Source organism: Salvelinus alpinus, chromosome 19, assembly GCF_045679555.1.
Source record: "Salvelinus alpinus chromosome 19, SLU_Salpinus.1, whole genome shotgun sequence".
In the NCBI taxonomy this organism is placed as follows: Eukaryota; Metazoa; Chordata; class Actinopteri; order Salmoniformes; family Salmonidae; genus Salvelinus; species Salvelinus alpinus.
Genome location: NC_092104.1, coordinates 15,575,842 through 15,603,418, shown reverse-complemented (window position 1 = coordinate 15,603,418; position 27,577 = coordinate 15,575,842). Strand labels below are relative to the sequence as shown.

The following is a 27,577-nucleotide window of genomic DNA, read 5'->3' as shown; positions in this document are numbered from 1 at the left end:
CGTTTCTCTCTCTGGCGGTTTGATTACGTAACTTTGGCGCCATTGACTCACCCTTTCCCTTTAAATCGTCCCAAAAACGTAATATATTAACATAGGCTGCAGTATGCGCGGGAGAGGCTTTTGATCGACAGTGGTCCAATCCCAGTCTACTGTCAAATGAACCGCCCTTTAGTACCATTGGTTGATTCGTCCAATATACGTAGCGGATTCATTTGCGTTATTAACATTGGTTCAATCTGCTGTCAGTACGTAAAGGCGCGCTCAAGAACGTTTAAAACTCATTGGATAAAAAGTACAAACCAATCAGCGTACTTTGAATGTTCCGATGATGACCATTGGTTACTGTGTTGCGCTCGTTCGGGTTTACCTCATGCTTTGGCTCTTATAATAGGTTATTTCCCATACATGTGGTAAAATGATTTATGAACCGCCCAGGCGCGATTTGCAACGCGGGAAATACTTGCAGAAATAGGAGCACACATTGTATCCACATTTACAGTGTGAACACAATTTTTGTAAATTCATGAATTTTTGTGCTATTTTTTTATAAGGAATTGTGGCACGGTTTTCTACGTCTTTGGAAATGAATCCTATTTTCATTCCTGATTGAATAGCTGAATTTTGTGGGACACTTTCAGTCTTATAGCTGCCTAACCCAACTTTTTGCAAAAGTTAGGTTACTTGATAGCAAAGCTGGGTAAATAACTTTTTTCTTTAGATGGCAAGTGATTCCTGAGCATTGTGATACAATTTGAGATTTGATCAGCTTTTGACACATTCGTCTTTCATCTCAACGATGGCCGAGAACAAGCATCCTCAAGTTATTTTTTGCAACGACTCTCCAAAGAGGGTCCTGGTGTCTGTGATCAAAACCACCCCGATGAAGCCCAGGAAGAACGAATCTCTGATACCGACCAGCCCTGGATTCAGCGAGTTCATGGTGTACCCGTGGAAGTGGGGGGAGAACGCCCATAATGTGAGCCTGAGCCCGGGCTCCGTAAATGGGGCTGCCTCCCCTACCGGGACCAACACCGCCAGCGAGGCGGACATGGGTGCCTCCCCTGACCAGATGAAGGTAGGATAAGTTTGAGGTTGTTTTTCATGTTGTTTAACCTAATAGTATTGTGTTGTGTTGAAGTTGAATAATCCTATCCGGTAGGCTTCTTTAGATCTTGCATGAATTATGTGTCTGATATGACGCCGTAATAACTGAAACATTAGCATTTATTTGCATGTAACTTTCAATTATTTGTTGTGTTAAATATTCTTGCAATGAATAATGTGATTATCGGTTACATTGCTTCAACTTTAGAATCTTAGTGATCATGTTACATTCAGAGGATGGCTAGGTCACTGGCCAGCTAAAAGTTAACTTTACACTGCATCATTGAATGATGCAATCTATTCGCAATCTGAATAGCTGTCCAAGTTTTTTTTAAGAGTCCGTATCTTTGAGTGCTTGTAACAAAAATAACGTATTTTGAGTGAAACGGAAACTCGGAAAAGTGTATTTAAAAAAACGCCCGCGCTCACGGTGTGACATGATGGATTTTAAACCCCAGGCAGCTGTCATACGTGACGTAGCGTCGCCCGCCAAAAATGTTTCCGGATGTGCTTGGAATAAATTAATACATGCACCTTGCGGCACCATTAATTGAACAAAATATAATGTAGCAATTATTTGAAATTGGACTGGACAAGAATTGAACAGTCACATATCACCATGCATTAGTAAGTTTTACTTAACCAATGACCACATTAACTTTAGTTTTGCATAATGATAGGCCATACAATTTATTTAAAGATTGATATGGAATAATGCTGCATTCTAAGCAGTTGTAAGCCTACATGCACTATTCAGAAAATAAATAAAGCTGCATTTATTAATATAACTGTAGGTCACTTTGTTTACACTTGGTTTTCAGGACAGTAAAGAGGACGCTATTCGGCGTGGCCGCCCGCGTGCTGACACTGTCCGTGAGTTGATTAACGAAGGGGAGAGTTCCTCCAGCCGCATCCGCTGTAACATCTGCAACCGTGTGTTTCCTAGAGAGAAATCCCTACAGGCCCACAAGAGAACACACACAGGTGAGAAAAGTCTCTACGGGCCCACAAGAGAACACACAGGTGAAAGCAGAGCACAGATGGCCCCTGACAGACTGACACCCAAACTACCAGGACACTATGCAGTTCCCTGTGTTACAACACCAACACACTTTTATAGGCATCTGCTAGAAAAATAGAACAATTACAAACTAATAACTCTCTCTGTGTTCTTTCCCAGGGGAGAGGCCTTACCCGTGTGACTACCCTGACTGTCGCAAGGCTTTTGTCCAGAGTGGCCAGCTAAAGACCCACCAGCGCCTTCACACCGGAGAGAAGCCCTTTGTCTGCTCTGGGAAAGGTGAGCACACAACTAGACCTTCACTTTTGAGATTGTACTTTAAGGCCCTTTAGATATTTATTGAACCTTTATTTAACTAGACAAGTCAGTTAAGAACAAATTGTTATTTACAATAACGGCCTACTTTACAATGACGGGCTACCAAATATAGGTGGTACCTTTAGACCTTTCTCATAGGAGGGGTGCAGAATCCACCATATAGAAAAGCATTGACACTAACTCTGATATCATTGTTCTCTACCAAGCCTGCGGGAGTCGCTTTACCCATGCTAACCGGCACTGCCCAAAGCACCCATATGCCCGTTTGAAGAGAGAAGACCCCAAGGAGGGACCAGACAAGGCCCAGTCTGTGGACAACAAGGCTGTGGCAGAGTGGCTGGCAAAGTGAGTGGCTCTGGAGGGAGGTGGACAGGCAGATCAGATGGATAGTGAAACAAGTGAAGCAATTGAGGGATCTCACCTTATTCTGCACACCCCAATTCTCACCATATCCCCCTTTGACTCTCTGTGTTGTGGCAGGTACTGGCAGACCCGTGAGCAGCGTGCCCCTGTGCCCACCAAGGGGAAACACCAGGGCAAGGGCGGGGTGGAGGACCAGGAGCAGCAGGACCCCCGGGAGTTTCTCCAATCAGATGAGGAGGAAGAGGAGGAGCCAATGGAGGAAGAGAAGTGCAACGGGGGTGGGGCTGCCAAACGGAGTCTCCAAGAGCAACGGGAGCGTCTCCATGGTGCCCTGGCGCTCATTGAGCTGGCTAATAACCTGTCTGCCTGAAACCCTACCCATATCCCAGTGTTGAAACCCTCCCCAGTCACTCCCCTTCTGCCTCCCTGCTCAATGTGTTCTGGGTAGAAGTTGTCTGTAGGGAAACATCTAGGATAAGCTTACCCTCCCCAAATACTTAACCATTAATGGGGGGACATTCTAAGCGGAACTTAGATCAGTATCTGGGGTTCTTCTTCTCCATGTGCAGTGTGGGGCAGGCACAAGCTAAAAGCACCTTATCCAGCTTCCAATTGTATCCTTATTAGGCTGCTAAGATTGTAGATCACAGGTGACTGGTGGCACCTTAGTTGGGGAGGACGGGCTCATAATAATGGCTGGAATGCCATAAATGGAACATTCCATTCTCTACATTCCAGCCATTATTATGAGCCTCCCCTCACCAGCCTCCTGTGTTGTAGATGTCAATATATGAAGAACGTTTCACTTTCCTCTGCCTTCTAAAGACTGGAGGAGATTACCTTTTAATGTTTAGTTTGTTTTGTTTGCACTTTGGTGGTAACGAGTTATTTGTTATGTCTTTTACTTTTGACGATAAAGTATATTGTGTGAGTATGTTTATATAATGGAAGTCTATGTAGATTTAGCTCAGATGGATGGAGTGATACAGGGTGCGGTCAGTCATAGGACAGTTTAAGTGTATATAAATACTGGAAAGTGGATTCCTCTCCTGATTCTCTGATCTGGACTGTGACACGATAGGTGAAAAAGCAATGTGGTGGAAGCCTGTCAGGGGATTTCGCTTCCACCTGTCTAGTTCTTTCACATCAGTGCAGGTGAAGGAGAGTAGATGAGGGGAGGAAGTCACTGTAGAGACTATTGAGATGCAACCCATTGCAAGCCTAATCTACAGTAGTGGCTAGCCACAAGCTTTCACAAAAATTCAAGCTCCAACCCCTTCACCTATTAAACGTATCACACCCAGAACTGTAGCTATAACCCGGGAGGGACAACTCTGGTCCTGGAGAGCCGCAGAGTGAGCAGACGCAGCCCCATATCAGCTCTTAACAAACCTGATCTAGATGATCATCTTATCATGGGGATTTAGACCACAGTTAGTTGAGTCAGGTGTGTTAGAGCTGGGCTGGAACAAAAGCCTGCCCATGCTATAGCTGTGCAGGCCTGGCGTTGGCCTTCTCCACTCTAACCAAATTACATGGCCAGACATACGGAAGAGGACTATGTAAAGTCATTAGTGTCGCCATCTTTTATATTAAAAGATGCTGGCTGATTGGAGATACGGACTTGTACCACCATTGGTGGTGTACGTACAAGTCTTCTCTATAATCAACATTTCATAGGTATTTATTTCATCATGTTTTTTCGTCCTTTTTGTTAACGATTTGCTATCACAAGCTGTCTCCAAGTACTGACATATAGTTCCATTGAAGAATATATTGATCATCGCCTCCCTAAAATTATTTAGTATCTATCGACGTCAACTTATGGTCATTAGAATTGTACTCCCCTTTGCAGCAGCACGTGTATCTACAGTATCTGCTACTAAGTTTTGCATTTATGGATTAAGCTTGCAATGTAACATGTTTCCAACTATTAGACTAGTCTAGAGAAATGGGACATGTTTCTACATAAAGGAGGGTGTAATGAATGCTTGGCGTTGGCAATGTTTTATTATTTGTTAGCAACACTACATCTCTTAACATTATGTAAATTGCCAATTGTTTTTAAATATATGTTTTTGTTGTTTTCATTAGGTTTGTGCTTCCCGCAACACCCAGATCCTTTGTTGGCCATATGTGATTAAGTGTTGTATCCCACTGGGCACATACTGGTTGAATCAACGTTGTTTCCAAGGCATAAAAAAAACTATGTTATGACGTTGAATCAACGTGCAAAACTGATTAAATTTGGAAAAAGTCATTAATGTAAAGGACATTACTGAATATTTGTCTTTTTCACCCAACTTTTAACCTAAACAACATGGTTCAAATGTTTGTTGATATTATGTTTGTTAACTCAATCAAATGTAAATCTAAACTAAACTCAGCAACAACAAAAAAATGTCCTCTCACTGTCAACTGCGTTTATTTTCAGCAAACTTAACATGTGTAAATATTTCTATGAACATAACAAGATTCAACAACTGAGACATAAACTGAACAAGTTCAACAGACATGTGACTAACAGAAATGGAATAATGTGTCCCTGAACAAAGGGGGTCAAAATCAAAAGTAACAGTCAGTATCTGGTGTGGCCACCAGCTGCATTAAGTATTGCAGTGCATCTCCTCCTCATGGACTGCACCAGATTTGCCTGTTCTTGCTGTGCGATGTTACCCCACTCTTCCACCAAGGCACCTGCAAGTTCGCGGACATTTCTGCGGGGGAATGGCCCTAGCCCTCACCGTCTGATCCCAGACGTGCTCAATGGGATTGAGATCCGGGCTCTTCGCTGGCCATGGCAGAACACTGACATTCCCTTCTTGCAGGAAATCATGCACAGAACGAGCAGTATGGCTGGTGGCGTTGTCATGCTGGAGGGTCATGTCAGGATGAGCCTGCAGGAAGGGTACCACATGAGGGAGGAAGATGTCTTCCCTGTAACGCACAGCATTGAGATTGACTGCAATGACAACGAGCTCAGTCCGATGATGCTGTGACCCTCCAAATCGATCCCGCTCCAGAGTACAGGCCTCGGTGTAACGCTCATTCCTTCGACAATAAACGCAAATCCGACCATCACCCCTGGTGATACAAAACCGCGACTTGTCAGTGAAGAGCACTTTTTGACAGTCCTGTGTGGTCCAGCGACAATGGGTTTGTGCCCATGGGTGACGTTGCCGGTGATGTCTGGTGAGGACCTACCTTACAACAGGCCTACAAGCCCTCAGTCCAGCCTCTCAGCCTATTGCGGACAGTCTGAGCACTGATGGAGGGATTGTGCATTCCTGGTGTAACTCGGGCAGTTGTTGTTGCCATCCTGTACCTGTCCCGCAGGTGTGATGTTCAGATGTACCGATCCTGTGCAGGTGTTGTTACACGTGGTATGCCACTGCGAGGAAGATCATCTGTCTGTCCTGTCTCCCTGTAGCGCTGTCTTAGGCGTCTCACAGTACAGACATTGAAATGTATTGTCCTGGCCACATCAGTAGTCCTCATGCCTCCTTGCAGCATGCCTAAGGCACGTTCACGCAGATGAGCAGGGACCCTGGGCATCTTTCTTTTGGTGTTTTTCAGAGTCAGTAGAAAGGCCTCTTTATTGTCCAAACTTTTCATAACTGTGACCTTAATTGCCTACTGTCTGTAAGCTGTTAGTGTCTTAACAACCGTTCCACAGGTGCATGTTCATTAATTGTTTATGGTTTATTGAACAAGCATGGGAAACAGTGTTTAAACCCTTTACAATGAAGATCTGTGACGTTATTTGAGTTTAGATGTTGAATTGACGTCTGTGTCCAGTGGGATGACATGTCCAATACATTGTTTTGATAGAGCACAGGTTCAACTGGAATTTAGTTAATCAAAACAACCCAAGTGTAGTGTATATATCTTGAACACTTTGTTGATTATTTGGTTAAAAAGTTAAGTTTTGGCAGTTAATATATTCCATAACTTGTTTGTTTGAAAAAGAGAAAACAAATCTCCTGCACACAATCTACAGTACAAGAGTTGATGTTTAAATTATGAAATTCACTCTCCCTCCCACCATGTTAACAGACCATAGCATTGTGCGTTTTAGGCCTTGATATGAAATGTTCTGACTTGCTTTGTAGAGACAACATTGTTGTTGTGAAACAGTTTCTCTTTATAGGCAGTCCACACTGTTGGTACTTGTTGGTCCTAAATAAACACCATCAATGATCCAGGAGACAGTTTCATTCCTTCTAGTTTATTGCTATGTTAATGGTTGGTAAGAGCTTCATCATCACTACACTGCAGTTCAGTTGTCCTTGAACATACAGCATGTCTCTCAGTACACACATTGGTTTAAGAGTTGCTTAGTAACCACTAGTGGCCATTGCTATTTACACATGTACTAGTATGTATGTACAGTGGGGCAAAAAAGTATTTAGTCAGCCACCAATTGTGCAAGTTCTCCCACTTAAAAAGATTAGAGGCCTGTAATTTTCATCATAGGTACACTTCAACTATGACAGACAAAATGAGGGAAAAAAATCCAGAAAATCACATTGTAGGATTTTTTTAAAATTTATTTGCAAAATATGGTGGAAAATAAGTATTTGGTCACCTACAAACAAGCAAGATTTCTGGCTCACAGACCTGTAACTTCTTCTTTAAGAGGCTCCTCTGTCCTCCACTCGTTACCTGTATTAATGGCACCTGTTTGAACTTGTTATCAGTATAAAAGACACCTGTCCACAACCTCAAACAGTCACACTCCAAACTCCACTATGGCCAAGACCAAAGAGCTGTCAAAGGACACCAGAAACAAAATTGTAGACCTGCACCAGGCTGGGAAGACTGAATCTGCAATAGGTAAGCAGCTTGGTTTGAAGAAATCAACTGTGGGAGCAATTATTAGGAAATGGAAGACATACAAGACCACTGATAATCTCCCTCGATCTGGGGCTCCACGCAAGATCTCACCCCGTGGGTCAAAATGATCACAAGAACGGTGAGCAAAAATCCCAGAACCACACAGGGGGACCTAGTGAATGACCTGCAGAGAGCTGGGACCAAAGTAACAAAGCCTACCATCAGCAAGGGCATTGAAGATGAAACGTGGCTGGGTCTTTCAGCATGACAATGATCCCAAACACACCGCCCGGGCAATGAAGGAGTGGCTTCGTAAGAAGCATTTCAAGGTCCTGGAGTGGCCTAGCCAGTCTCCAGATCTCAACCCCATAGAAAATCTTTGGAGGGAGTTGAAAGTCCGTGTTGCCCAGCAACAGCCCCAAAACATCACTGCTCTAGAGGAGATCTGCATGGAGGAATGGGCCAAAATACCAGCAACAGTGTGTGAAAACCTTGTGAAGACTTACAGAAAACGTTTGACCTCTGTCATGGGCCAACAAAGGGTATATAACAAAGTATTGAGATAAACTTTTGTTATTGACCAAATACTTATTTTCCACCATAATTTGCAAATAAATTCATAAAAAATCCTACAATGTGATTTTCTGGATTTTTTTTCTCATTTTGTCTGTCATAGTTGAAGTGTACCTATGATGAAAATTACAGGCCTCTCATCTTTAAGTGGGAGAACTTGCACAATTGGTGGAAGACTAAATACTTTTTTGCCCCACTGTATATATAGTATAACAACACTTGTCTTGACAACACAATTACAATTACAGATTTGAACTTGCAACACAAATAATAAACATTGTCAAAAGTATGATCATCATTTTTCATAAAGATACATTAAAACATCCAAAATGTAAGAACGTCTGCTCCAATATGGATCAGTTACAACGGATAGTGCTGACAGTACAGAAAAATAAACTATGGCATCATGACCAGTTGCATCGCAGGCGTATTCACTTAGAAATTGTGTTCACACAGAGCTCCCTTGAAAAAGAGGCCTTGGTCCCAATGGGACTCCCTGATAAAATAAAAGGTTAAATAAAGATAACTTATTTTACAAGGAGTCGGTCTGTGGAATCTTCCATAATGGGAATCTTCAGCTGATCCTGGTTTTTCTGGATTCTGCTTCCATTGCATTGGGATGGTTTGCTGCTGCTGTGGAACGTCAGGTAGGAATACACAAGTCCCCCTGATATACTGACGAGAAGAGACAACTATAGAGTTGGATATTGGCAAAACCTAAAACAGAATGGCATAGCAACAGGTTTCTTGTGCTAATGTGTAAATAATACATTCATCCATTCTTACCAAATATTCAAGCCCAGGAAGTTTGTCCATGAAAACAGGTAATCTCCACCTAAAAACATACCGATGTAGGCCACCGCAACATTCTGAGGAAAACAATTGATACACTATATAGTTGACTTGACATGATATTCATGGGTATGTGGACTCATGAGAAGGAAATGATCAGAATACGATTCACCACAGGCATTCGCATCAGGGTTGCATTTGAAAACACGTTTTTCCCCTTTTGTGCTCACTGACCCCGAACCAGCTGTGTCAATATAACCCCAAATGTTAGGAACAAACATATTGACCCACATGTTACTGGTCCAGTTGTTCTTCTTACCTTAATTGCTCCCACCACTGTGGTGGTGAGTGCTGAGTTGTAGTGGCTACACAGCACTATTGAATACATCAGCACAAACCTGAAACAGAGAGAAGCACAAGATCTTCTTATTAATAAGGTCATCACCACCCTCTACTGGGGGTCTATTTAATGTTTTGATATGTCCTGAGAATTGTTAGAGGAAGTTGTGTCGGCAACAATGGAGCCCAATGGGACCACGCCAAGGCTAAGGTGGGGCGTGTCTCAGTGTTCTGCTCTGCCTCCGGTTGGTAAGGAAGTATATCCTCATTCAGTCTACACTTCATTGCTCTTACAATGTTGAACATCAACATACTAAACTGCCTAGTTTAGGTGGAACAATGCCCCTTAACAGCCATAGAGAAAGGGATATGCTGCCAGTTTCTCTTCCAGTAATGTGTACACTCACCCCATGATGCAAGACATAAGGAAGCAAGAAACAAAGGGGGTGTTCAACCAGTGTTCATATGTAATGGCCTGTCAACACAAAACCACACACACAGGCAAGGTCAGACAGACAGGGATTAGCTGATCATAGATCTGTGCCTAAAATTAATGTATATCCTGAGAAAAAGGGAAATGCGTTTACCTTGTGTAAATCCCCAGTGAATGCACTCGCCAAAAGAGTTGGAAGGAAAATGATGAATGCATTGTAAAATAAGATCCCATATTTTCCAAGACCCTTTAAAAAAAAAAGAAATTGTACGTGAGTCAGTATTACACAAAACAGTTAGCTATTCAACTTGTCAACTATAAGAGGAGAGTGTTGCTGGAGCTTAAAGGTAAAATGATCCACCATGTTAGGCATACTGCACTGTTTACTTTACCGGTGTGCGTCCTAACAAATGAATCAACGTCACTTAACCTGGCCATAATTAGGTCATTATCATGCAAATTCAGACCCTACACAAACACAATGCAACCAATAGAGCTCAGGTCAGCAATACCTCACCTCCTCACCTTTCCTCACATGGCTGGAATGTAAACATACATGATGCCTGGATTCATCCAACCTGCCTTAGAAATATGTATGCAGTCTCCTGTGTCTGTTTAAGAATATCTTCATCTGAAAACTGGAAGTATCTACCTGTAAAGAGAATCTAGTATCAGGTGCTTGGTATTTTAAAAGTATCCAGGACCATTCTGGGATTTTATTAGAAAAAATAAAATAAAACAAGTTTACGTGCTCAAATCAATGTGTTATCTCTTATTATTACAGTGTGGCAAGAATGTGTCCTACCTCAGTTCCCAGTTTCTTCTTGGTGTACACACCACTGGCAGCAGTGAAGACATCATTAAGCAGAATGAATGTGTAGCCCTCGGCATCAAAGGCCAAGTCAGAGCTATGGGAGAAAATAAAGGGAACATTTTATTCATAATGGTAATGAAGACTTCCTTCAAAGTACCTTTGATGTTTTCAGAAGTAATATCAAGCAGAGAAGAGTAGCTCATTCAACAGGAATTTGTTAACAGTGTGAAAATTTGAGTTGCAACTTACCTTGCAGCCACCAATGCTCCAAAAACGATGGCCAAAACACTGTAGATCAGACGATTAGGGATTTTTTTTCTGGAGAGGATATTGAAATTCACATGTTAATACTATAAAGCTGAACTGTAAAAAAGAAATGAGTAGTTATGATGACAATAAAATATACAGATGTGAAAAAATGGCCACAAACTTCAATATCCTTGCTTCCATGATCATTGTCATCAATATGGTGAACTTCCTTAAGACTGTGAACATGGGTAAACTGTAAAGGATTAAATTGATCAATCACATTTGTCTGCTTTTTATAAATGCATTTGTCAGAGTGCTTGGCAACACTGGTCTAAGTCCCTATGAGTAGAGGTTGGTGTTTAAGTTGTGCATACTGTAATAGAGATGATATCTGAAACTAATGCATTAAGTTTCACTCATGAATTTAGACTACATTGTACCTTAACTTCTTTGTACCCGCCAGTCCTGTTATGTGGTTTCCAACATACAGCAGAGGTAGAGGGAAGATCTGTATTGCAATAATTAATTTAATTAATGAATTCAAGATGTTATATTGATGGCAAACTGCAAAAATACATCTTGGAACATCTTACCTTTTGTTGTATGCATCTGTGACGGACAGGCATCGGATTGAAACAAGAATATAACAAACTTACTGCACTTAATAAAAACACTTACTTTGATGAAAATGCTTCTGTCAAAGTCTTGAAAGTGAACTGTTTGGTTAATTTTAGCAGCATAGAGAATGATGATTGTAGTGGCCATCTGCAAAAAGGGGGAAATCAAGAGAGGGTTCGATATTTATGAGAAGATGGCAATTTTGCGTTACTGACATTGAATCAGATATTTTTTCCATCAACAATTTGGTTTGTTGGTTATGATGATATGAAGGTAATCTGAGGGTATATCTGTTGTGCAACTTCTACCTCAAGATTCCTGAATTGAGGAATATTACCTGTCCAATTCCTAGAAACATGTACGAGGGAAATCTAAGAGAGAGAAAAGAGATGTTATTGGTCAATCAAGAAGACATTTTAATAAACTGTAACAACCCCATAACAACTGGCTGCCTGTTGGAGCTTCAAGTTCAGTGTTGCCTGGGGAAGTAGGTATACTCTAATTTTGCTAAAATATCCCAAATGGCCAACCCGGCGAAGGAACGGCACCCTATGTGAAAAAAATGATATGACAAATTGTGACATACATTCTTAATAACCTAAAAAGATCAGATATCTTTGCTTCCATATTGGTCTTGGTAGGCTAAATGTAGGCATATTATTGAAACAGATCAATGGACACTCAACTGAGACAGAAATTCACAGGTTTCAGATTTCCCCCATTCTTTTCAGGTTATTTTCAATCTGTCACACTTTTTTAATAGAAAAACAACAAAATTGGATGTTCTAAGTCCACAACAATGCTTTATCACATCAGCAGACCACTTTTGAGGTCAAGGAAAAATCTAAGAAATGTAGATTTGAGTGTAGTTACCCTTTAATTCTAGCACTGCTCGTTTGGTTAGTGGTGTTTCTGTAGCACACATGAGATAGAGTTTGCTAAACAAATGGCCACTGGATTGGTGCAAATAATCATATCGTTCTGCCAGGTAGGCATAGGCTACTTTGTAGCTATACTGAACAAAAATATAAAACGCAACATGTAAAGTGTTGGTCTCATGTTTCATGGGGTGGGTATAATTTGTGTAACCCTCCAACAGGAATCTGTTGCAAAAACGTTGTAAAATAACAAGGTTGCCAACAAACAACGCATACAAAGTTGTATAGTGGCATAATAAGACACAGGGTAAGGAGTGGGCTATTTCATTAAGTTTTTCACTCCCATCGTTTATTCCGAAAAATGTCTGTCCTCACTCTGGTAGCCTATGGACAAACATTAAGAATAAGCTACGTGGTGAGTTGATACCTACTTTGTGTACGTTGTTTGTTGGCAACCTTGTACTTTACGAAGTTTTTGGAACAGATTCCTGTTGGAACGTTACACAAATTATACCCACCCTGTTTTATGAGCTGAAATAAAATATCCCGGAAATTTTCCATACGCACATAAAGCTGATTTCTCTCAAATGTTGTCAACAAATTTGTTTACATCCCTGTTAGTGAGCATTTCTCATTTACAAAGATAATCCATCCACCTGACAGGTGTGGCATAACAAGAAGCTGATTAAACAGCATGATCATCACACAGGTGCACCTTGTTCTGGGAACAATAAAAGGACACTAAAATGGGACAATGCCACAGATGTCTCAAGTTTTGAGGGAGTGTGTAATTGGCATGCTGACTGCAGGAATGTCCACCAGAGCTGTTGCCAGAGACTTGAATGTTCTACAACAGCCTCCAACGTCGTTTTAGAGAACTTGGCAGTACGTCCAGCCGGCCTCCAACCGCAGACCACGTGTAACCACACCAGCCCAGGACCTGCATATCCTGCTGGAGACTGAGACCAGCCACCCAGACAGCTGATGAAACAGAGTTTGCACAACCAAAGAATTTCTGCACAAACTATCAAAAACCGTCTCAGGGAAGCTGTATGCTCGTTGTTCTCACCAGGGTATTGCATTGACTGCAGTTCGGCGTCGTAACCAACTTCAGTGGATAAATGCTCACCTTCGATGGCCACTGGCACGCTGGAGAAGTGTGCTCTTCACGGATGAATCCTGGTTTCAACTGTACCGGGCAGATGGTAAACGTAGTGTGGGTGAGCGGTTTGCTGATGTCAACGTTGTGAATACAGTGCCCGATGGTGGCGATAGGGTTATGGTATGGGCAGGCATAAGCTACAGAGAACGGACACAATTACATTTTATAGATGGCAATTTGAATACACAGAGATACTGTGATGAGATCCTGAGGCCCATTGTTGTGCCATTCATCCACCACCATCACCTCATGTTTCAGCATGATAATGCACTGCCTCATGTCGCAAGGATCTGTACACAATTCCTGGATGCTGAAAATGTCCCAGTTCTCGCATGGCCTGCATACTCACCAGACAGGTCACCCATTGAGAACTTTTGGGATGCTCTGGAGCGACGTGTACGACAGTGTGTTCCAGTTCCCGCCAATATCTAGCAACTTCGCACAGCTATTAAATAGGAGTGGGACAACATTCCACAGGCCACATTCAACAGCCTGATCAACTCTATGTGAAGGAGATGTTTAATCAACAGCCTGATCAACTCTATGTGAAGGAGATGTTTAATCAACAGCCTGATCAACTCTATGTGAAGAAGATGTTTAATCAACAGCCTGATCAACTCTATGTGAAGGAGATGTTTAATCAACAGCCTGATCAACTCTATGTGAAGAAGATGTTTAATCAACAGCCTGATCAACTCTATGTGAAGGAGATGTGCAATCAACAGCCTGGTCAATGTCTCGCTGCATGAGGCTAATGGTCAAACCAGAAACTTTCTAGTTTTCTGGTCCACTACACTACCTTTTTTAAAGGTATCTGTGACCAACAGATGCATATCTGTATTCACAGTCATGTCTTACCTTGCTTCAAAGTATTTCCAAAAACCCTACAATAGAAACGTGGAGGCAATTATTTTATAGACTTCCTCATGTGCTCTACTGTTTTATTAGCTTTCTAATTTCTTTCATTGTCTAGCAGGCAAAGGAATTATCTTAGTGATATTACCAACCCATGATAGCTGTTGTTTCTTTAGATCACCCCTCTTTCTAAATTTCTAATGGATATTTCCAACTCTGTCTACGAAAGCGCTGGTTTGTGCGGTACGCTTTTAGAACGGTGTTTTCCAGCCAATTGCATTTTGGAACATTTGCACGAAGGCCTACCGCTGTGTGCACATTGGAACACTTAAAATGTTAAGGAATAATAGTTTATCAACAATTTAAGTTAAACATTCTGATCTGTTCCTTCAGCCTTATCAATTGATACGGTGTATACCTCCACTATCCACTACACTACTTTGATACGCATGGTGAGGATTAAGACGTGGAATATAGGCAATGGCCACAAAAAAAGTGGTTATACGGCGTATACCCAACCACTGCTCCAGTTGCTATGCTCATGCCGCGTTAAAAACCCATGGGAACTCGGGAATATCCGAGTTACCACTACATGCGTTCAAGACCACTGGGAACTAGGGGGGAAAAAGGTCCGAATGCAAAAAAAAGATTTGAACGGTCATCCAACTCGGAATTCCAAGTCGGGAACTCGGGCCTCTTTCTAGAGTTCCGACCTAAAGATCACTTACGTCATGATTTACCCTCGATTGTTTTCGATTTCCCAGTTGTCGTGAAAGCACCACTTGCAAAGGATTTCTAGCGAGTAACCTCTGCACAGTAAGTACTGCAGTGACGAAACGATCTTACCTGTAGTTTGTGAGAATCGTTTTGTTAACAACAATGATCAAGAATGAACTGACGGCGTAAAACGCAGCAGAGAGAAACTTCAACAGTCCGGAATGTTCGGCTTCTGGCAAGTTAGCTGAGGTCGACATTACTTCAAGAATAGTTGTAATCGTCAACATGTGAAATGATCTCCGCTTCTTTCACTTTGGCTTTGTCACGATCGTGTGGAGGAAGTGTTATTAGACTGGGCGGGGATTGTTCAAACAGGCAGCGATTATTTATTTTATTTGTTTTAGTTTTATTGTCACATACACCGGATAGTTGCAGTGAAAAAGTGTTATGAAGGAAATGTGTACAATTACATAATTCTGGAAGATTATAAGCAATGGGCCTATCTTCACTTTTACTTTTTGCATAGAAGGGAGGAGAAATACATCTAGTACCAAATAGACGTAATGTTATTTTGCTGAATCATATGGGCTGCTGCATGATCGTTCACAATTATTTTCCAGTTATGGTCAACTTCTAGGCTATAATATAGACCTAATCTTTTGTTTGTAGAATGACATGGCATTTGAATTGCTCCTGTAAGTCGCTCTGCTAAATTACCAAAATGTAAGTCCATTAGAGGACGCCATTGTGGAATTTGTTTGAAAAAAATTCAGCCAGTGCAAACTTGCACCTTTCTTTTTGATCAAACGTGATCTGGTCCCAGGCTAGATCAAACTGTCTATTCAGCTGCGTATCTGTGTATATGTTTGTTTGTCTGTCTTCAGTCCACACAGGTCACATTCTCCCTGCTGGAAGTCACTGCTCTTGGAGCCAAATGGAAACTTAGTGAATGTAACTGGATAATACAATTAGAACAGTTCCTCATATGTGTACTTGGCTGCTTTTATGACAAAATCTAGAAACGTTTCACTGAGTCCATTTACTCTGCTCAGTGGCTCTTCTCTCCCTCTGTTTCCTCTCTCTCCACTTAATCCTTCTCCGCTTCTTTCTCTGTCTCCGCTTCTTCTTTCTCCGCTTCTTTCTCTTTCTTCGCTTCTTCTTTCTCCGCTTCTTTCTCTTTCTTCGCTTCCTCCCTCTCCGCTTCTTTCTCTGTCTCTGCTTCCTACCTCTCCGCTTCTTTCTCTGTCTCCGCTTCCTTTGTCTCCGCTTCTTCTTTCTCCGCTTCCTCTTTCTTCGCTTCCACCCTCTCCGCTTCTTCTTTCTCCGCTTCTTCTTTCTCCGCTTCCTCTTTCTCCGCTTCCTCCCTCTCTGCTTCTTTCTCTTTCTTCGCTTCCTCCTTCTCCGCTTCCTCCTTCTCCAGCCTCACAGACTTCAGCACATCTCTCTCCTTGGAAGACAGGATGTAATACCAAGTAGGCATCACACAGTCTATATAGTGGCTTCCTCTCCTATCCTTCTAGACTGGTGTGAAACATGTACATTTTAGTCAGTAAGCAAACGCTCTTATCCAAAGCAATGCATTAATTTTAAGATAGATACAAAAGTATGTGGGCACCTGCTCGTCGAATATCTCATTCCAAAATCATGGGCATTATTATGGAGTTGGTCCCCCCTTTGCTGCTATAAGTCTCCATTCTTCTGGGAAGGCTTTCCATAAGATAATGGAACATTGCTGTGGGGATTTGCTTCCATTCACCCACAAGAGTATTAGTGAGGTCGGGTATTGATATTGGGTGATTAGGCATGGCTCGCAGTCAGCATTCCAATTCATCCCAAAGGTGTTCGATGGGGTTGAGGTTAGGTCTCTGTGCAGGCAAGTTCTTCCACACCGATCTCAACAAACCATTTCTGTGTGAACCTCATTTTGTGCACAGGGGTATTTTCATCCTGAAACAGGAAAGGGCCTTCCCATAAACTGTTGCCACAAAGTTGGAAGCACAGAATTGTCTAGAATGTCATTCTATAATGTAGCGTTAAGATTTTCCTTCACTGGGCCCAAACCATGAAAAACAGTCCTAGACTATTATTCCTCCTCCACCAAACTTTACAGTTGGCAATATGCATTTGGGCAGGTAGCGTTCTCCTGGCATCTGCTAAACCCAGATTAGTCCGTCGGACTGCCAGATGGTGAATAGGGATTCATCACTCCAGAGAATGCGTTTCCACTGCTCCAGAGTCCAATGGCGGCGAGCTTTACACCACTTTAGCCGATTCTTGGCATTGCGCATGGGGATCTTAGGATAATTTTTAAAAGTGTAATATAGCCTACACCATCACAATAAATCCTTTATTTATTTTAGACAGGTCGAAAGAAACATGATATGAAAAAAATGTAGTCTATTTCAGAAGAACAGAATAGCATACTCTGCTTTGTCCTTATGTTAGGCCCTGATCTGGCTATTCCACATGGCTGTGGGCTACACTAGTTCATTTAGCAGACAATATTTGCTTAGAATTCCGGCATTATTTTATATTATTTTATAGTATGAAGAATACAATTGAACAAAACTGAATAAAATAGAAAGGATATTTTCTCCAAATGATTTGAGGGAGTGTGCACATGTGGCTATTATGTGTTGAGCGGTTAACAAAGAAACAGGAACTCCTACATGCTTAATTTAGAGTTATTTTTGTAACTTTAGTTGTGATACAAATTTTGGGCTATATGTTTTGATTTTAATACATTCTAAGGCTGCATGATGCGACTCTAATGATGATTTGAAAAAAGTTGCATGAAAAGCATGAGCACTGCTTTGTTTTTTTGCGCAGGCTATACACACTTCATCATTCTCTCTTTCTCACAGGCTACAAGTGAAGACAGACACATCGGGGACTCAGCTGCGTGCGTCCTTGTCCAATTCCAAGGTGTATATTGAAGATGTTGGAAGAACTGTCCACATATACTTTTTGTCAGCCAACAAGATGAGTAGGCCTAACGAACAGCAAAAGCACTAGCATATGTCAATCTACTACCCCCCAAAGTACAAAAGTTGACCTATTCTGTGCGTGAAATAAATATTCCAAACATAGTCCGGGACAGTTGTGGGATGCGATAGATCCCAAATTAATACAACCACTAGCATAAAAAACCTGTTTTATGCAATCAGCCTGTCGCAACAGATGAGAACGTTTAGTTAAAATGTTGATAAACTATTAGGCTATTTCTTAACATTATGAGCTCCGCAATGCGCACACGGGAGTAGGCTATAAGCGCGAATGTTCCATTAGCACCATTTTCAAAAGTGACCACAAATGCAATTATGCATGTAATGGTTTTAATTATAAAAGTGCATTTCTATGGTGAAAATGATCTTCCCCACACTTGAAACTCGGGCGCAGGCCCTACATCCATTGTAAAAGTGGATTAATGTGGTTCCTCTTAAGAAGTTATTTGGCCACTTTAGTTGTGATACAAACCTTATCAAAGCATATAGGCCTATGGGCTAGGCTATATGAGGTGTGCTGCTATGATTAGAAAAAGTTGCAAAAAAAACATGCGCTGTTTGCCTTAAGCTGGGCATCATTCACAAGAGATAATATATAATTCACAAGAGATAGGGTAATATTGTCACCCATCACACTATTCTTGATTTAATCTTGCCTTTACAAGATAATATAATATATTAAATAATATATGTGTGAAATTTGTTTTGATTTAAATTGGACCATTATCATGCGCCTGTCTCGAAAGAGGGGCAGCGGGGGGAAAAATACATGTCATTTATGCACTTAAATAGCGAATGGAGGACACTTTTCCCATGGTCCATTTTCATGCCAGTCAGGTAGGCTATACTCTTGTTTTAAAGAGAAGCAATGTGCTTAATATTAGGAAGGCTGAGAAATAAATATAGTAGGCCTAGCCTATAGTAAGCTGATGGGAGCCTCCTCTTTTTAATAGAGGCCACCATTCTGTTTTCTCACACAATTTCATAGCCTATAGAAATGTTGTGCAACATGAGCTCATTCCAGCACTAACACACTACCTATTCAACTAATCATCAATAACCTCAAGTAGCAGAATCAGTTGTGTTTGTGCAGGGCTGGGGGAAAAAGCCTGTATACCTCTTTGGAATGAGGGTTGGTGACCACAGTGATAGCATTTTAATATCTCGCAGCTTATGAGAATATCAACAACACAAGAATGTTTCATATATCACAGACCAGCCTTGAGTATATTACACAAAATATTTGATGTGTACTTTTTATTACATAGGAAACAATTTCATGAATGACATTGATCAGTTGATGGATTACAAGTAGCTTTAAGCACACATGCCCCACAGGTTTCTGCCTAACACACATACATACTAATGCAATTAAGAAACCCCTCCAGAACACTTCATAATAAACAAGGAAAAAGTATAAAAATACATTAGAGAAAAGTCAAGCTGCCGCACATTAACGAGTTCCCTCCACAGAGCACTAAGGCTTCTTCTGCCTTTTCTGCCCTATCCTCTGGAGCCTCTTCAGCTTCCTCTTTAACTTGGGGTGGGCACAGAGCTTCTTCCCCTTCACATGCAGTCTGTGGACATGGAGGATAAGACCATCATTGTCTCAGGTCACCGTCTGAAGCAGAATGCCTTTAGCATAATTGAATCTTTAACGTAAATCATATCAGACATACTAGTATGTCACAACTACACCTTCCTGTACAGTATGACAGTTTAAATGATTGTAACGATAGTACTCCAGACAGTATTGTGTTGAACTCACATCAGTGCGTTGATCTCACAGACACCATTGCTCAACTGCATCTCTGCTCTCTCTACCTTCCTCAGCAGATTGGTGGGAATGTCCATAGATGTCTTCACGCAGCACTTAGGAATGCCACCTGCAATGTTTACCATCAGTTGTAAGAGTTGCAGTATAATGGCCTTATTGATGGTAGTGGTAATTGCAGTAGAGGAAGTTGTAATAGTGGCTTCAGTAGGCATGGTAATAAAATAGTAGTAGTAGTAATAAAGTAGTAGTAACAGTTGTAGTGGTACAGGTGGTAGTGTTCTTTCAGAGAACAAAGAGTTGGAGAGGTAGCCAGTGCTTGACTTGGGCAGAAGCTCACCGGAGCTGAGTGCCAGCACCTCAAATTTTCTACTGCTTGAGCTCCTGTTCCTTTTATAGAATATTAGCTCAAAAGTATTGTGGAGCTCCTGCACCTAAACATAAACAGTACTGGCACCCAAAATGAGTACCTGGAACCTATTTGAGTCTATGTCAAGCACTGGAGGTAGCTGAAGAAGTACTTCTGAGAATTACACTCATACATGTTCCTTAAAGTCAGGTGATCTGTGTTGTTTTAAACTGTGACTTTAGAATGACAGTAGAATGGCAGCCTAGTTGTTGCTGAATATCAACTGAAAGTCAGCAAGTCACAACACATACAATCCACTAATTATAAGCCTGCATGTGCTACTAAATAAACAACTTTGAACAATACCAGTTAGGGGACATAACTGCCAATTATAGTTACTGCCAATTTTGATCTCTCTTTCTCTCTTTCAATGTCTCTTACGTGCATGCATGCATGTATACACACACACACACACTAGGGTTGAATGGTTGGAACCCGGTTACTGAGATTTACCACCCAAAACCACTCCCTTTTCCCGGGATAAATAATTGTGAGAAACCGGTCAATTATAATAAATTATTTGTATGAAGAGCATGGCGTGAAATTGAACTCTTAAATTATATGCAATGTCTAAATTTGGCTTTCTACGGCCTCTGCATGATGAATCGTCAACTCACAGGGTGGGGACAGACAGCCCATCTCAGATTGAAGCGCAGTTCACAATGTATGTTGATCTATCATCTCATCATGGTAACTTTCTTTCTTGTGACAGGTCGGCCTACTATTTCTGCAGCATAGTCTATAATATAAAGACCGAATGCGCCTCTAATTTACCCATCTCCATCTGTTTTTCGGGGGTCCCATTTATTTTTTAATTGGAAAGATTTGTATTTTTTATTGCAGCTGCAATGTTTTAAAACAGCCTATCACTCAAATATCGTTGTTTTAAATTACTGCACATGCGAGCACTCTCTCGCAGTCTTCTCTCCATCAATTCCATTCAAATTGCATCCAAAATATATAATCCTGTTCTAGATTGATATATAGCCCTATATGTACTGTAGATGTCCTAGCCTACCTCTTTCAGGTAATTCATTCAATGCAGTAATAACCTTATATTTAGCTAATTAATGATGGGTTATGCATAATAAGCTCTAATTTATAGCCTCTGTCTCTTGCGCAATACACACACACCTTAAAAAACGCTCCTTAGCTCTTGGAGTCCCATGCAGTAAAAGCTAGACTAGAATAGCTTGCTGGACATTTTCTGTTGCATTTTTTATAATAGACTATTCGAAGAGGTACGCAAGATCTTGCTTGCTGAATATTAAATACAGCAGCCAATAGAAATCACGGGTAGTTTGGAAGAAGACCGAACACGCGATGGCGGTAGGCTATAGCAGTTATTTATTCAAACCCATAACTATTCAATCTTCGTGAAGAGAAGTGAAAGCCTTCTGCATCTAATTCTAGTCTTATAATATTCAAGGTTGTTAGAATGATGAAGATAAGGATAACAGAACGTGTTTCATTTAGCTGTTGAAAGCTAGGAAGGAATGAAGCAACAATAGAGAGAGAAAGAGGAGGTAGGCTAATAACATTAGGGGACATATTATGAAAGGTATATATGCGCCAGCCTACTAATTATACAAATAGGCCCTATTATATTTCAAAATGAAAATCAAATTCACTAGCCTATACTTGTAACTTTGTAGGACACGTGCTGCATCAGAATCCCATGTTCTCTCGCTGCTTTATTATGGTTGGAACAATGTTTTTTAAAAACATTTTATTTCACCTTTATTTAACCAGGTAGGCCAGTTGAGAACAAATTCTCATTTACGACTGCAACCTGTGCATAATTCCAGTCCATATAATACAGTATAATACAAAACAGTACAGTGATACAGTTCACACTCAAAAAGATTAGCCTACTGGAGCTAGTTTCATATATTTACCCAAGATAGCATATAGCTAACTACATCTTTGGGCTTTTATGTTTTTCTGTCATGCGTAATGTGCAGTAGCCTATTGTATATGTGTTGGATATTGGCACAATCAAGACAGAGAGAGGCAGACAGGCAGAGTAGAGAGATTAATGTGATTTGAAAGAACCTGAACCAACTGTCAACTGGTTTAAACGATGACAGAGACGCAGGTGTGTTAGTTTAATTTGGAATAGGCTTTTATTTGCATAGTTACCATTGTAGCAGTACAACATTGCATTTTAAACAAATAGGAGAATGGCTAAATTAGGGACCCCCCAAAGTTTGCCTTTTGTTGCACACTGCACTGAGAGCTCATGTCTCATTTGCACACTGCACTGAGAGCTCATGTCTCATTTGCACACTGCACTGAGAGCTCATGTCTCATTTGCACACTGCACTGAGAGCTCATGTCTCATTTGCACACTGCACTGAGAGCTCATGTCTCTCTACTCTCTGCTAAGCCCCAAAAGGTTGTGAACATTCATGGCAACTAGCTACTCATTGAGTCCTATGCAAAGGAGTGATGCATTGAATATGTGTGTAATAACTTAATTTTTCTGTTCATGACCAACCAGTAAAAGTCATTGATTACTATGCCACAGTTGTGATTTCTCAACTCTCAATACCTGTTTCTCAAGCAACTGCATAATGTTCTGATGATAGTAAATATCATATTGCATTTTCTATTACAGTGAGGCATTACACTCTCTTCCTTACCTTCAGTGGTCTTGATGGCCAGAGCACACAGAAAGAGAAGCAGCACCGGCACTCTAAGATCCATGGTGACAGTGGAAGTGAGAGATCAAGTGAAACTCATCAGAACTTATACTGCCCCACCCATCTCTCTGTGGGTTGTGGGTATTTGTCTGGCATGTTTTAACAGGTTACATTTTTACTGCATTTAATTTAATACAACAACCTAACAGCAGAGATCTGGAGCAGCCTGGTAACAACCAGGGTAAAAGTGGGGCAGGGCATACCAAACTAAAAGGGACCAGGGTAAAAGTGGGGCCGGGCATACCAAAATAAAAGGGACTATACAGTGAGTATAGTGAATATAAGGTCATTTAACGTTGAACTGTGTTGTCAACAGGCATTGATGTATCTCATATATTTTTCAGTATGCCTTTTGTTGTTCCATCACAAAGATAATGTCAATACCCACTGGTATTGAACTTGCTAATAAATCTATTTGCTGATAAATTGAAGAGTTATATACGCCCACTCTATACTGTTTCCAGAAAGCCTCACATGGTAAAATTCCCCTATGGTGACATACAGTAGTTGATTGGTTTGGCTAAAAAAACATGCTCACTAACAGCAGTTATTAAAAACATAGATGATGTGTATTTAAAACTACAACAGACCTGACAAATCATCACAACACTGGTTTGACAAGCAGCGATCAGGCAATGTGAGTTTCTGTATGAGAGCGTCTCAAACTCAGCCAGGTCACCCGTGATACAAGTCAGTGGGTGCGTTCATAAATTCACTCTGGCCATCTCAAATCAAATTTTATTGGTCACATACACGTGTTAAGCAGATGTTATTGCGAGTGTAGCGAAATGCTTGTGCTTCTAGCTCCGACAGTACAGTAATATCTAACAGTTTCACAACATATACCCAAAATACACGTAAATCTAAGTAAGGAATGGATTAAGAATATATATATACATATGTCAGAGCTGCATTGGACTAAGATACAGTGGTATAGTGTACAGTACATGCATATGAGATGTGTGATGCAATATTTACACATACAATTAAAGTGACTAAGACACCATAGAATAGTATAGAGTACAGTTTACATATGAGATGAGTAATGCAAGATACGGAGACATTATTAAAGTGACTAGTATTTAATTTCCTTGAAGTGGCCAGTGATTCCTAATCTATGTCTATAGGCAGCAGCCTCTGATGTGCTGGAGATGGCTGTTTAACAGTCAGTGGTGTAGTATAGAATACAATACAGTATATACATATGAAATAGGGGATGCAATATGTAAACACAATTTAAAAGTGACTAAGATACTGTAGAACAGTGTGGAGTGCAGTTTATACACATGAGATGAATAATGCTAGATACGGAACGTTATTAAAGTGGCTAGTGATCCATTTCTAAAAGTGGCCAGTGATTCCAAATCTTTGTCTATCGGCAGTGATGGCTGTTTAGCAGTCTGATGGCCTTGAGATAGAAGCTGTTTTTCAGTCTCTCGGGTCCCAGCTTTGATGCACCTGTACTGACCTCGCCTTCTGGATGATAGCGGGGTGAACAGGCAGTGGCTCGGGTGGTTGATGTCCTTAATGATCTTTTTGGCCTTCCTATGGCATCGGGTGCTGTAGGCGTCAAGGAGGGCGGGAAGTTTGCCCCCTGTAATGCGTTGGGCAGCGCGTTGGCCAGCGTGGGCCGCGTCGGTGGCACTGTATTATCCTCAAAGCGAGCGGTGTTCAGCCTGTTCGGAAGCAAGACGTCGGTGTCCGCAATGTGGCTGATTTTCCGTTTATAAACCGTGATTGTCTGTAGACCCTGCCACATGCGTCTCGTGTCTGAACTGTTGAACTGGGACTCAACTTTGTCCCTATACCGACGTTTAGCCTGCTTGATTGCTTTGCGGAGGGAATAACTACACTGTTTGTATTCTTCCATATTCCCAGTCTTCTTGCCCTGGTTAAATGCGGTGGTTTGCGCTTTCAGTTTTGCTTGAATGCTCCCATCTATCCACAGTTTCTGGTTGGGGTATGTTTTAATAGTCACAGTGGATACAACATCTCCTATGCACTTCCTGATAAACTCATTCACTGTATCGGTATATGTGTCGATATTATTTTCTGAAGCTACTCTGAACATATCCCAGTTTGTGTGATCAAAACAACCTGGATTCCGATTGGTCAGACCAGCGTTGAATAGTCCTCACCACGGGTACTTCCTGTTTGAGATTCTGCCTATCGGAGGGGAGGAACAAGATGGAATCGTGGTCCTATTTGCTAAATGGAGGGCGGGGGAGGGCCTTATGCATTCTGAAAGGTAGTATAGCAATGGTCGAGGGTTTTAGCATCGCGAGTATATCAATCACTATGTTGCTAGAATTTTGGGAGCCTTTTCATCAAATTTTCTTTGTTAAAATCCCCAGCTACAATAAATGCAACCTCAGGATATGTGGTTTCCAGTTTGCATAAAGTCCAGTAAAGTTCTTTGAGGGCCGTCGTGGTATCCGCTTGGGGGGGATATAGACTGTCTTCTGTTTCTTCGAGGCGGTCTTCTGTTTCAGTAGGTAGTACGGTCGGCATTTGATTGTGAGATATTCTAGGGTCGGGTGAACAGAAGGACTTGAGTTCCTGTATGTTATCACAGTTACACCATAAGTCGTTAGTCATGAAACATAAAACATATACCTCCACATTTCTGCTGCCCGGAGAGATGTTTGTTCCTGTCGGTGCGATGTACTTAGAACCCAACTGGCTTTACAGAGTCAGACAGTATATCTCGAGAGAGCCATGTTTCTGTGAAGCAGAGTATGTTACAATCCCTGGTGTCTCTCTGAAAAGCAACTCTCGCCTTGAGCTCATCAATTTTATTCTCCAGCGATTGGATATGAGCAAGTAAAATAACCGGTAGCAATGGGTGGTGTGCACGCTTCCTAAGTCGGACCAGAAGACCGCCTCGAGTACCTCTTTTCCGCCAGCGTTGTTTTGGGTCAGCCTCTGAAATAAGTTAATTGCTTTGGGGAGAGCAAACAAAGGATCTGCTCTAGGGAAGTCGTAATCCTGGTCGTAATACTGGAAGTTCTGGTGAGTTACCGCCGCTCTAATATCCAATAGTTCTTCCCGGCTGTATGTAATGACACAAAACAATTCCTGAGCTAATTACGTTAAAAATAGTACATAAACAAACCAAATACTGCAGAGTTGCTTAAGAGCTAGTCACGATGCTGCCATTTCCGTCGTCGCCATCATACCACTTATCTACTCCGATTTCAGAGCACTCTCGTCTGAGTGTGCCAGAGCGCAGAATAACTGATGAATTTACGAACGCTCAACACCTGTTGAAATATGACCAGCGTCAGTAAACGTTGGCAAAAAAATAAATAAAAAATGGTTGCCAGCAGAACAGTTACAGTCACCAGCACTCTAGATAACATGAAAACAGCCTAACCAGCTCTGCTAGGGCGAGTAAAATGGTCAGAGTGAGGTTTTCTCTCATTTGTGTTTGGAAGTAGCTAGCAAGTTACCCAATGTTAGCCAGTTAGCTTGGGTGCTTGACTGCCCTTGTGAGGTCAGAACACTCGGATTTACCCTACACCTCGTCCAGAGTGTCCAGTGTGCGCGCTGAACACTCCTAGAACGAAACTCTCTGAATTTAGGAACTGACAATCTGACAACGCTCTTAATTCACTAATGCCCAGAGCGCTCTGTGGCACTCCAGAGTGAATTTACGAACACACCCAGTATTCCACGTCCACCCATGTCTGAGGATGTCGGGAGATGACTTTGAAACCAGCCACTAGGGGCAACAGTGAGCACTGTTACCTCCAAGTAGGTTTCTGAAAGCATCTGTCTCTGATTCCAAAGGTTGTAGCCTAAGTTTGAATCCAGCGCTGGAAAGTTGTTTTTGAGATTTTTGTTTTAAAACCTATCGCAAACCTTAACCCTACCTTAACCATTCTGAGTTAATGCCTAACCTTAAGTTTTCGGAGTTAATGCCTAAACGTAACCTTAAACACGTCAAAATTTGATATTTGCAACAACTTAAAAAAATTATGTTTGCAACAACTTAAAAATGTGCATGAATGTCTAATTCTGAAGTGAGACTGTGAGAGCTAGTTGCTCGAACTACTATTGACTTGCATATGTTCCACGCCTTCTCACTCTCGCTCACCACAAGGTAACTTGCTATTTTCTTATCGCAATATCACATACTGGTCTTCTCAAACCTCCTCAGACCAGTTATTATTTAACCATCAATACACTGTATAATTAAACATCCAGTTATTGAATGTGATGTCATTATAACACACACACACACACACACACACACACACACACACACACACACACACACACACACACACACACACACACACACACACACACACACACACACACACACATCAGAATGTTAGAGGAGAGGGTGGGGAGGAAATAAAACACCTTTCACCTCAGTTTCTTTCAGTAAAGCAAAGTTATGTGATAGGTGTAATTACTGTTAAAACGTACCAGAACCTGTCTTGGAACTGGGTAGAAAACACAACCGACCAGTTTTGTTGGCAGTGATTGATTCATTTCAACAATAGAGGAACAGGAGTGATTCTCAGTAAATGGTGGTTCATAATATTAATAGCTGTAATATATATATATATATATATAATATATTGCATTGATGTAGTGAATT

The 27,577-nt window shown here is 41.3% G+C and overlaps 3 protein-coding genes across 7 annotated transcripts; 1 reads left to right on the top strand and 2 right to left on the bottom strand.

Annotated features, from left to right (window-relative positions):
• The first annotated feature begins 363 nt into the window (after window positions 1-363).
• Window positions 364-7,013, top strand: LOC139545052 (zinc finger protein 367-like). Its single transcript, XM_071352423.1, has 5 exons — window positions 364-1,075; window positions 1,926-2,088; window positions 2,285-2,404; window positions 2,650-2,788; window positions 2,924-7,013. Exons 1-5 carry the CDS (start codon window positions 797-799, stop codon window positions 3,174-3,176), a joined length of 954 nt encoding a protein of 317 aa, XP_071208524.1. The 5' UTR covers window positions 364-796; the 3' UTR covers window positions 3,177-7,013.
• slc35d2 (solute carrier family 35 member D2) lies at window positions 7,014-16,514 on the bottom strand. 5 transcript variants are annotated; one of them, XM_071352419.1, is made up of 13 exons: window positions 15,202-16,514; window positions 13,408-13,637; window positions 11,798-11,831; window positions 11,521-11,607; window positions 11,283-11,350; window positions 11,024-11,095; window positions 10,843-10,911; window positions 10,585-10,687; window positions 9,934-10,026; window positions 9,754-9,821; window positions 9,327-9,405; window positions 9,002-9,084; window positions 7,014-8,890 (listed from the first exon to the last, which is right to left on the bottom strand). In XM_071352419.1, the coding sequence occupies exons 3-13, from the start codon at window positions 11,816-11,818 to the stop codon at window positions 8,743-8,745; spliced, it is 891 nt and encodes a 296-aa protein (XP_071208520.1). In that variant the 5' UTR covers window positions 11,819-11,831; window positions 13,408-13,637; window positions 15,202-16,514; the 3' UTR covers window positions 7,014-8,742. The 5 variants fall into 5 exon arrangements, with proteins under 5 accessions (XP_071208520.1, XP_071208521.1, XP_071208522.1 ...); XM_071352420.1 differs by having other exon boundaries at window positions 13,468-13,637; XM_071352421.1 differs by having other exon boundaries at window positions 13,408-13,527.
• Window positions 16,515-19,298: 2,784 nt separating this feature from the next.
• On the bottom strand, window positions 19,299-23,022 carry ccl27a (chemokine (C-C motif) ligand 27a). The gene is made up of 3 exons (XM_071352417.1): window positions 22,906-23,022; window positions 19,846-19,963; window positions 19,299-19,654 (listed from the first exon to the last, which is right to left on the bottom strand). The coding sequence occupies exons 1-3, from the start codon at window positions 22,967-22,969 to the stop codon at window positions 19,555-19,557; spliced, it is 282 nt and encodes a 93-aa protein (XP_071208518.1). The 5' UTR covers window positions 22,970-23,022; the 3' UTR covers window positions 19,299-19,554.
• Between the last annotated feature and the right edge of the window lie 4,555 nt (window positions 23,023-27,577).

Excerpts from the sequence above, each read along its gene's own strand:
- slc35d2 (XM_071352418.1), bottom strand. The coding sequence starts at position 15,359 with ATGTTGACGATTACAACTATTCTTGAAGTAATGTCGACCTCAGCTAAC. Across the intron at positions 11,608-11,797 it reads TGTTTCTAGGAATTGGACAG|ATGGCCACTACAATCATCAT; the intron begins GTAATATTCCTC and ends CCCTTTTTGCAG. Across the intron at positions 10,027-10,584 it reads AGAAGAAACTGGGAACTGAG|GGTCTTGGAAAATATGGGAT; the intron begins GTAGGACACATT and ends TTTTTTTTAAAG.
- LOC139545052 (XM_071352423.1), top strand. The coding sequence starts at position 797 with ATGGCCGAGAACAAGCATCCTCAAGTTATTTTTTGCAACGACTCTCCA. Across the intron at positions 1,076-1,925 it reads CCTCCCCTGACCAGATGAAG|GACAGTAAAGAGGACGCTAT; the intron begins GTAGGATAAGTT and ends CTTGGTTTTCAG. Across the intron at positions 2,405-2,649 it reads CTTTGTCTGCTCTGGGAAAG|CCTGCGGGAGTCGCTTTACC; the intron begins GTGAGCACACAA and ends TTCTCTACCAAG.
- ccl27a (XM_071352417.1), bottom strand. The coding sequence starts at position 22,969 with ATGGATCTTAGAGTGCCGGTGCTGCTTCTCTTTCTGTGTGCTCTGGCC. Across the intron at positions 19,964-22,905 it reads GGCCATCAAGACCACTGAAG|GTGGCATTCCTAAGTGCTGC; the intron begins GTAAGGAAGAGA and ends TAAACATTGCAG. Across the intron at positions 19,655-19,845 it reads TGTGAGATCAACGCACTGAT|ACTGCATGTGAAGGGGAAGA; the intron begins GTGAGTTCAACA and ends CCATGTCCACAG.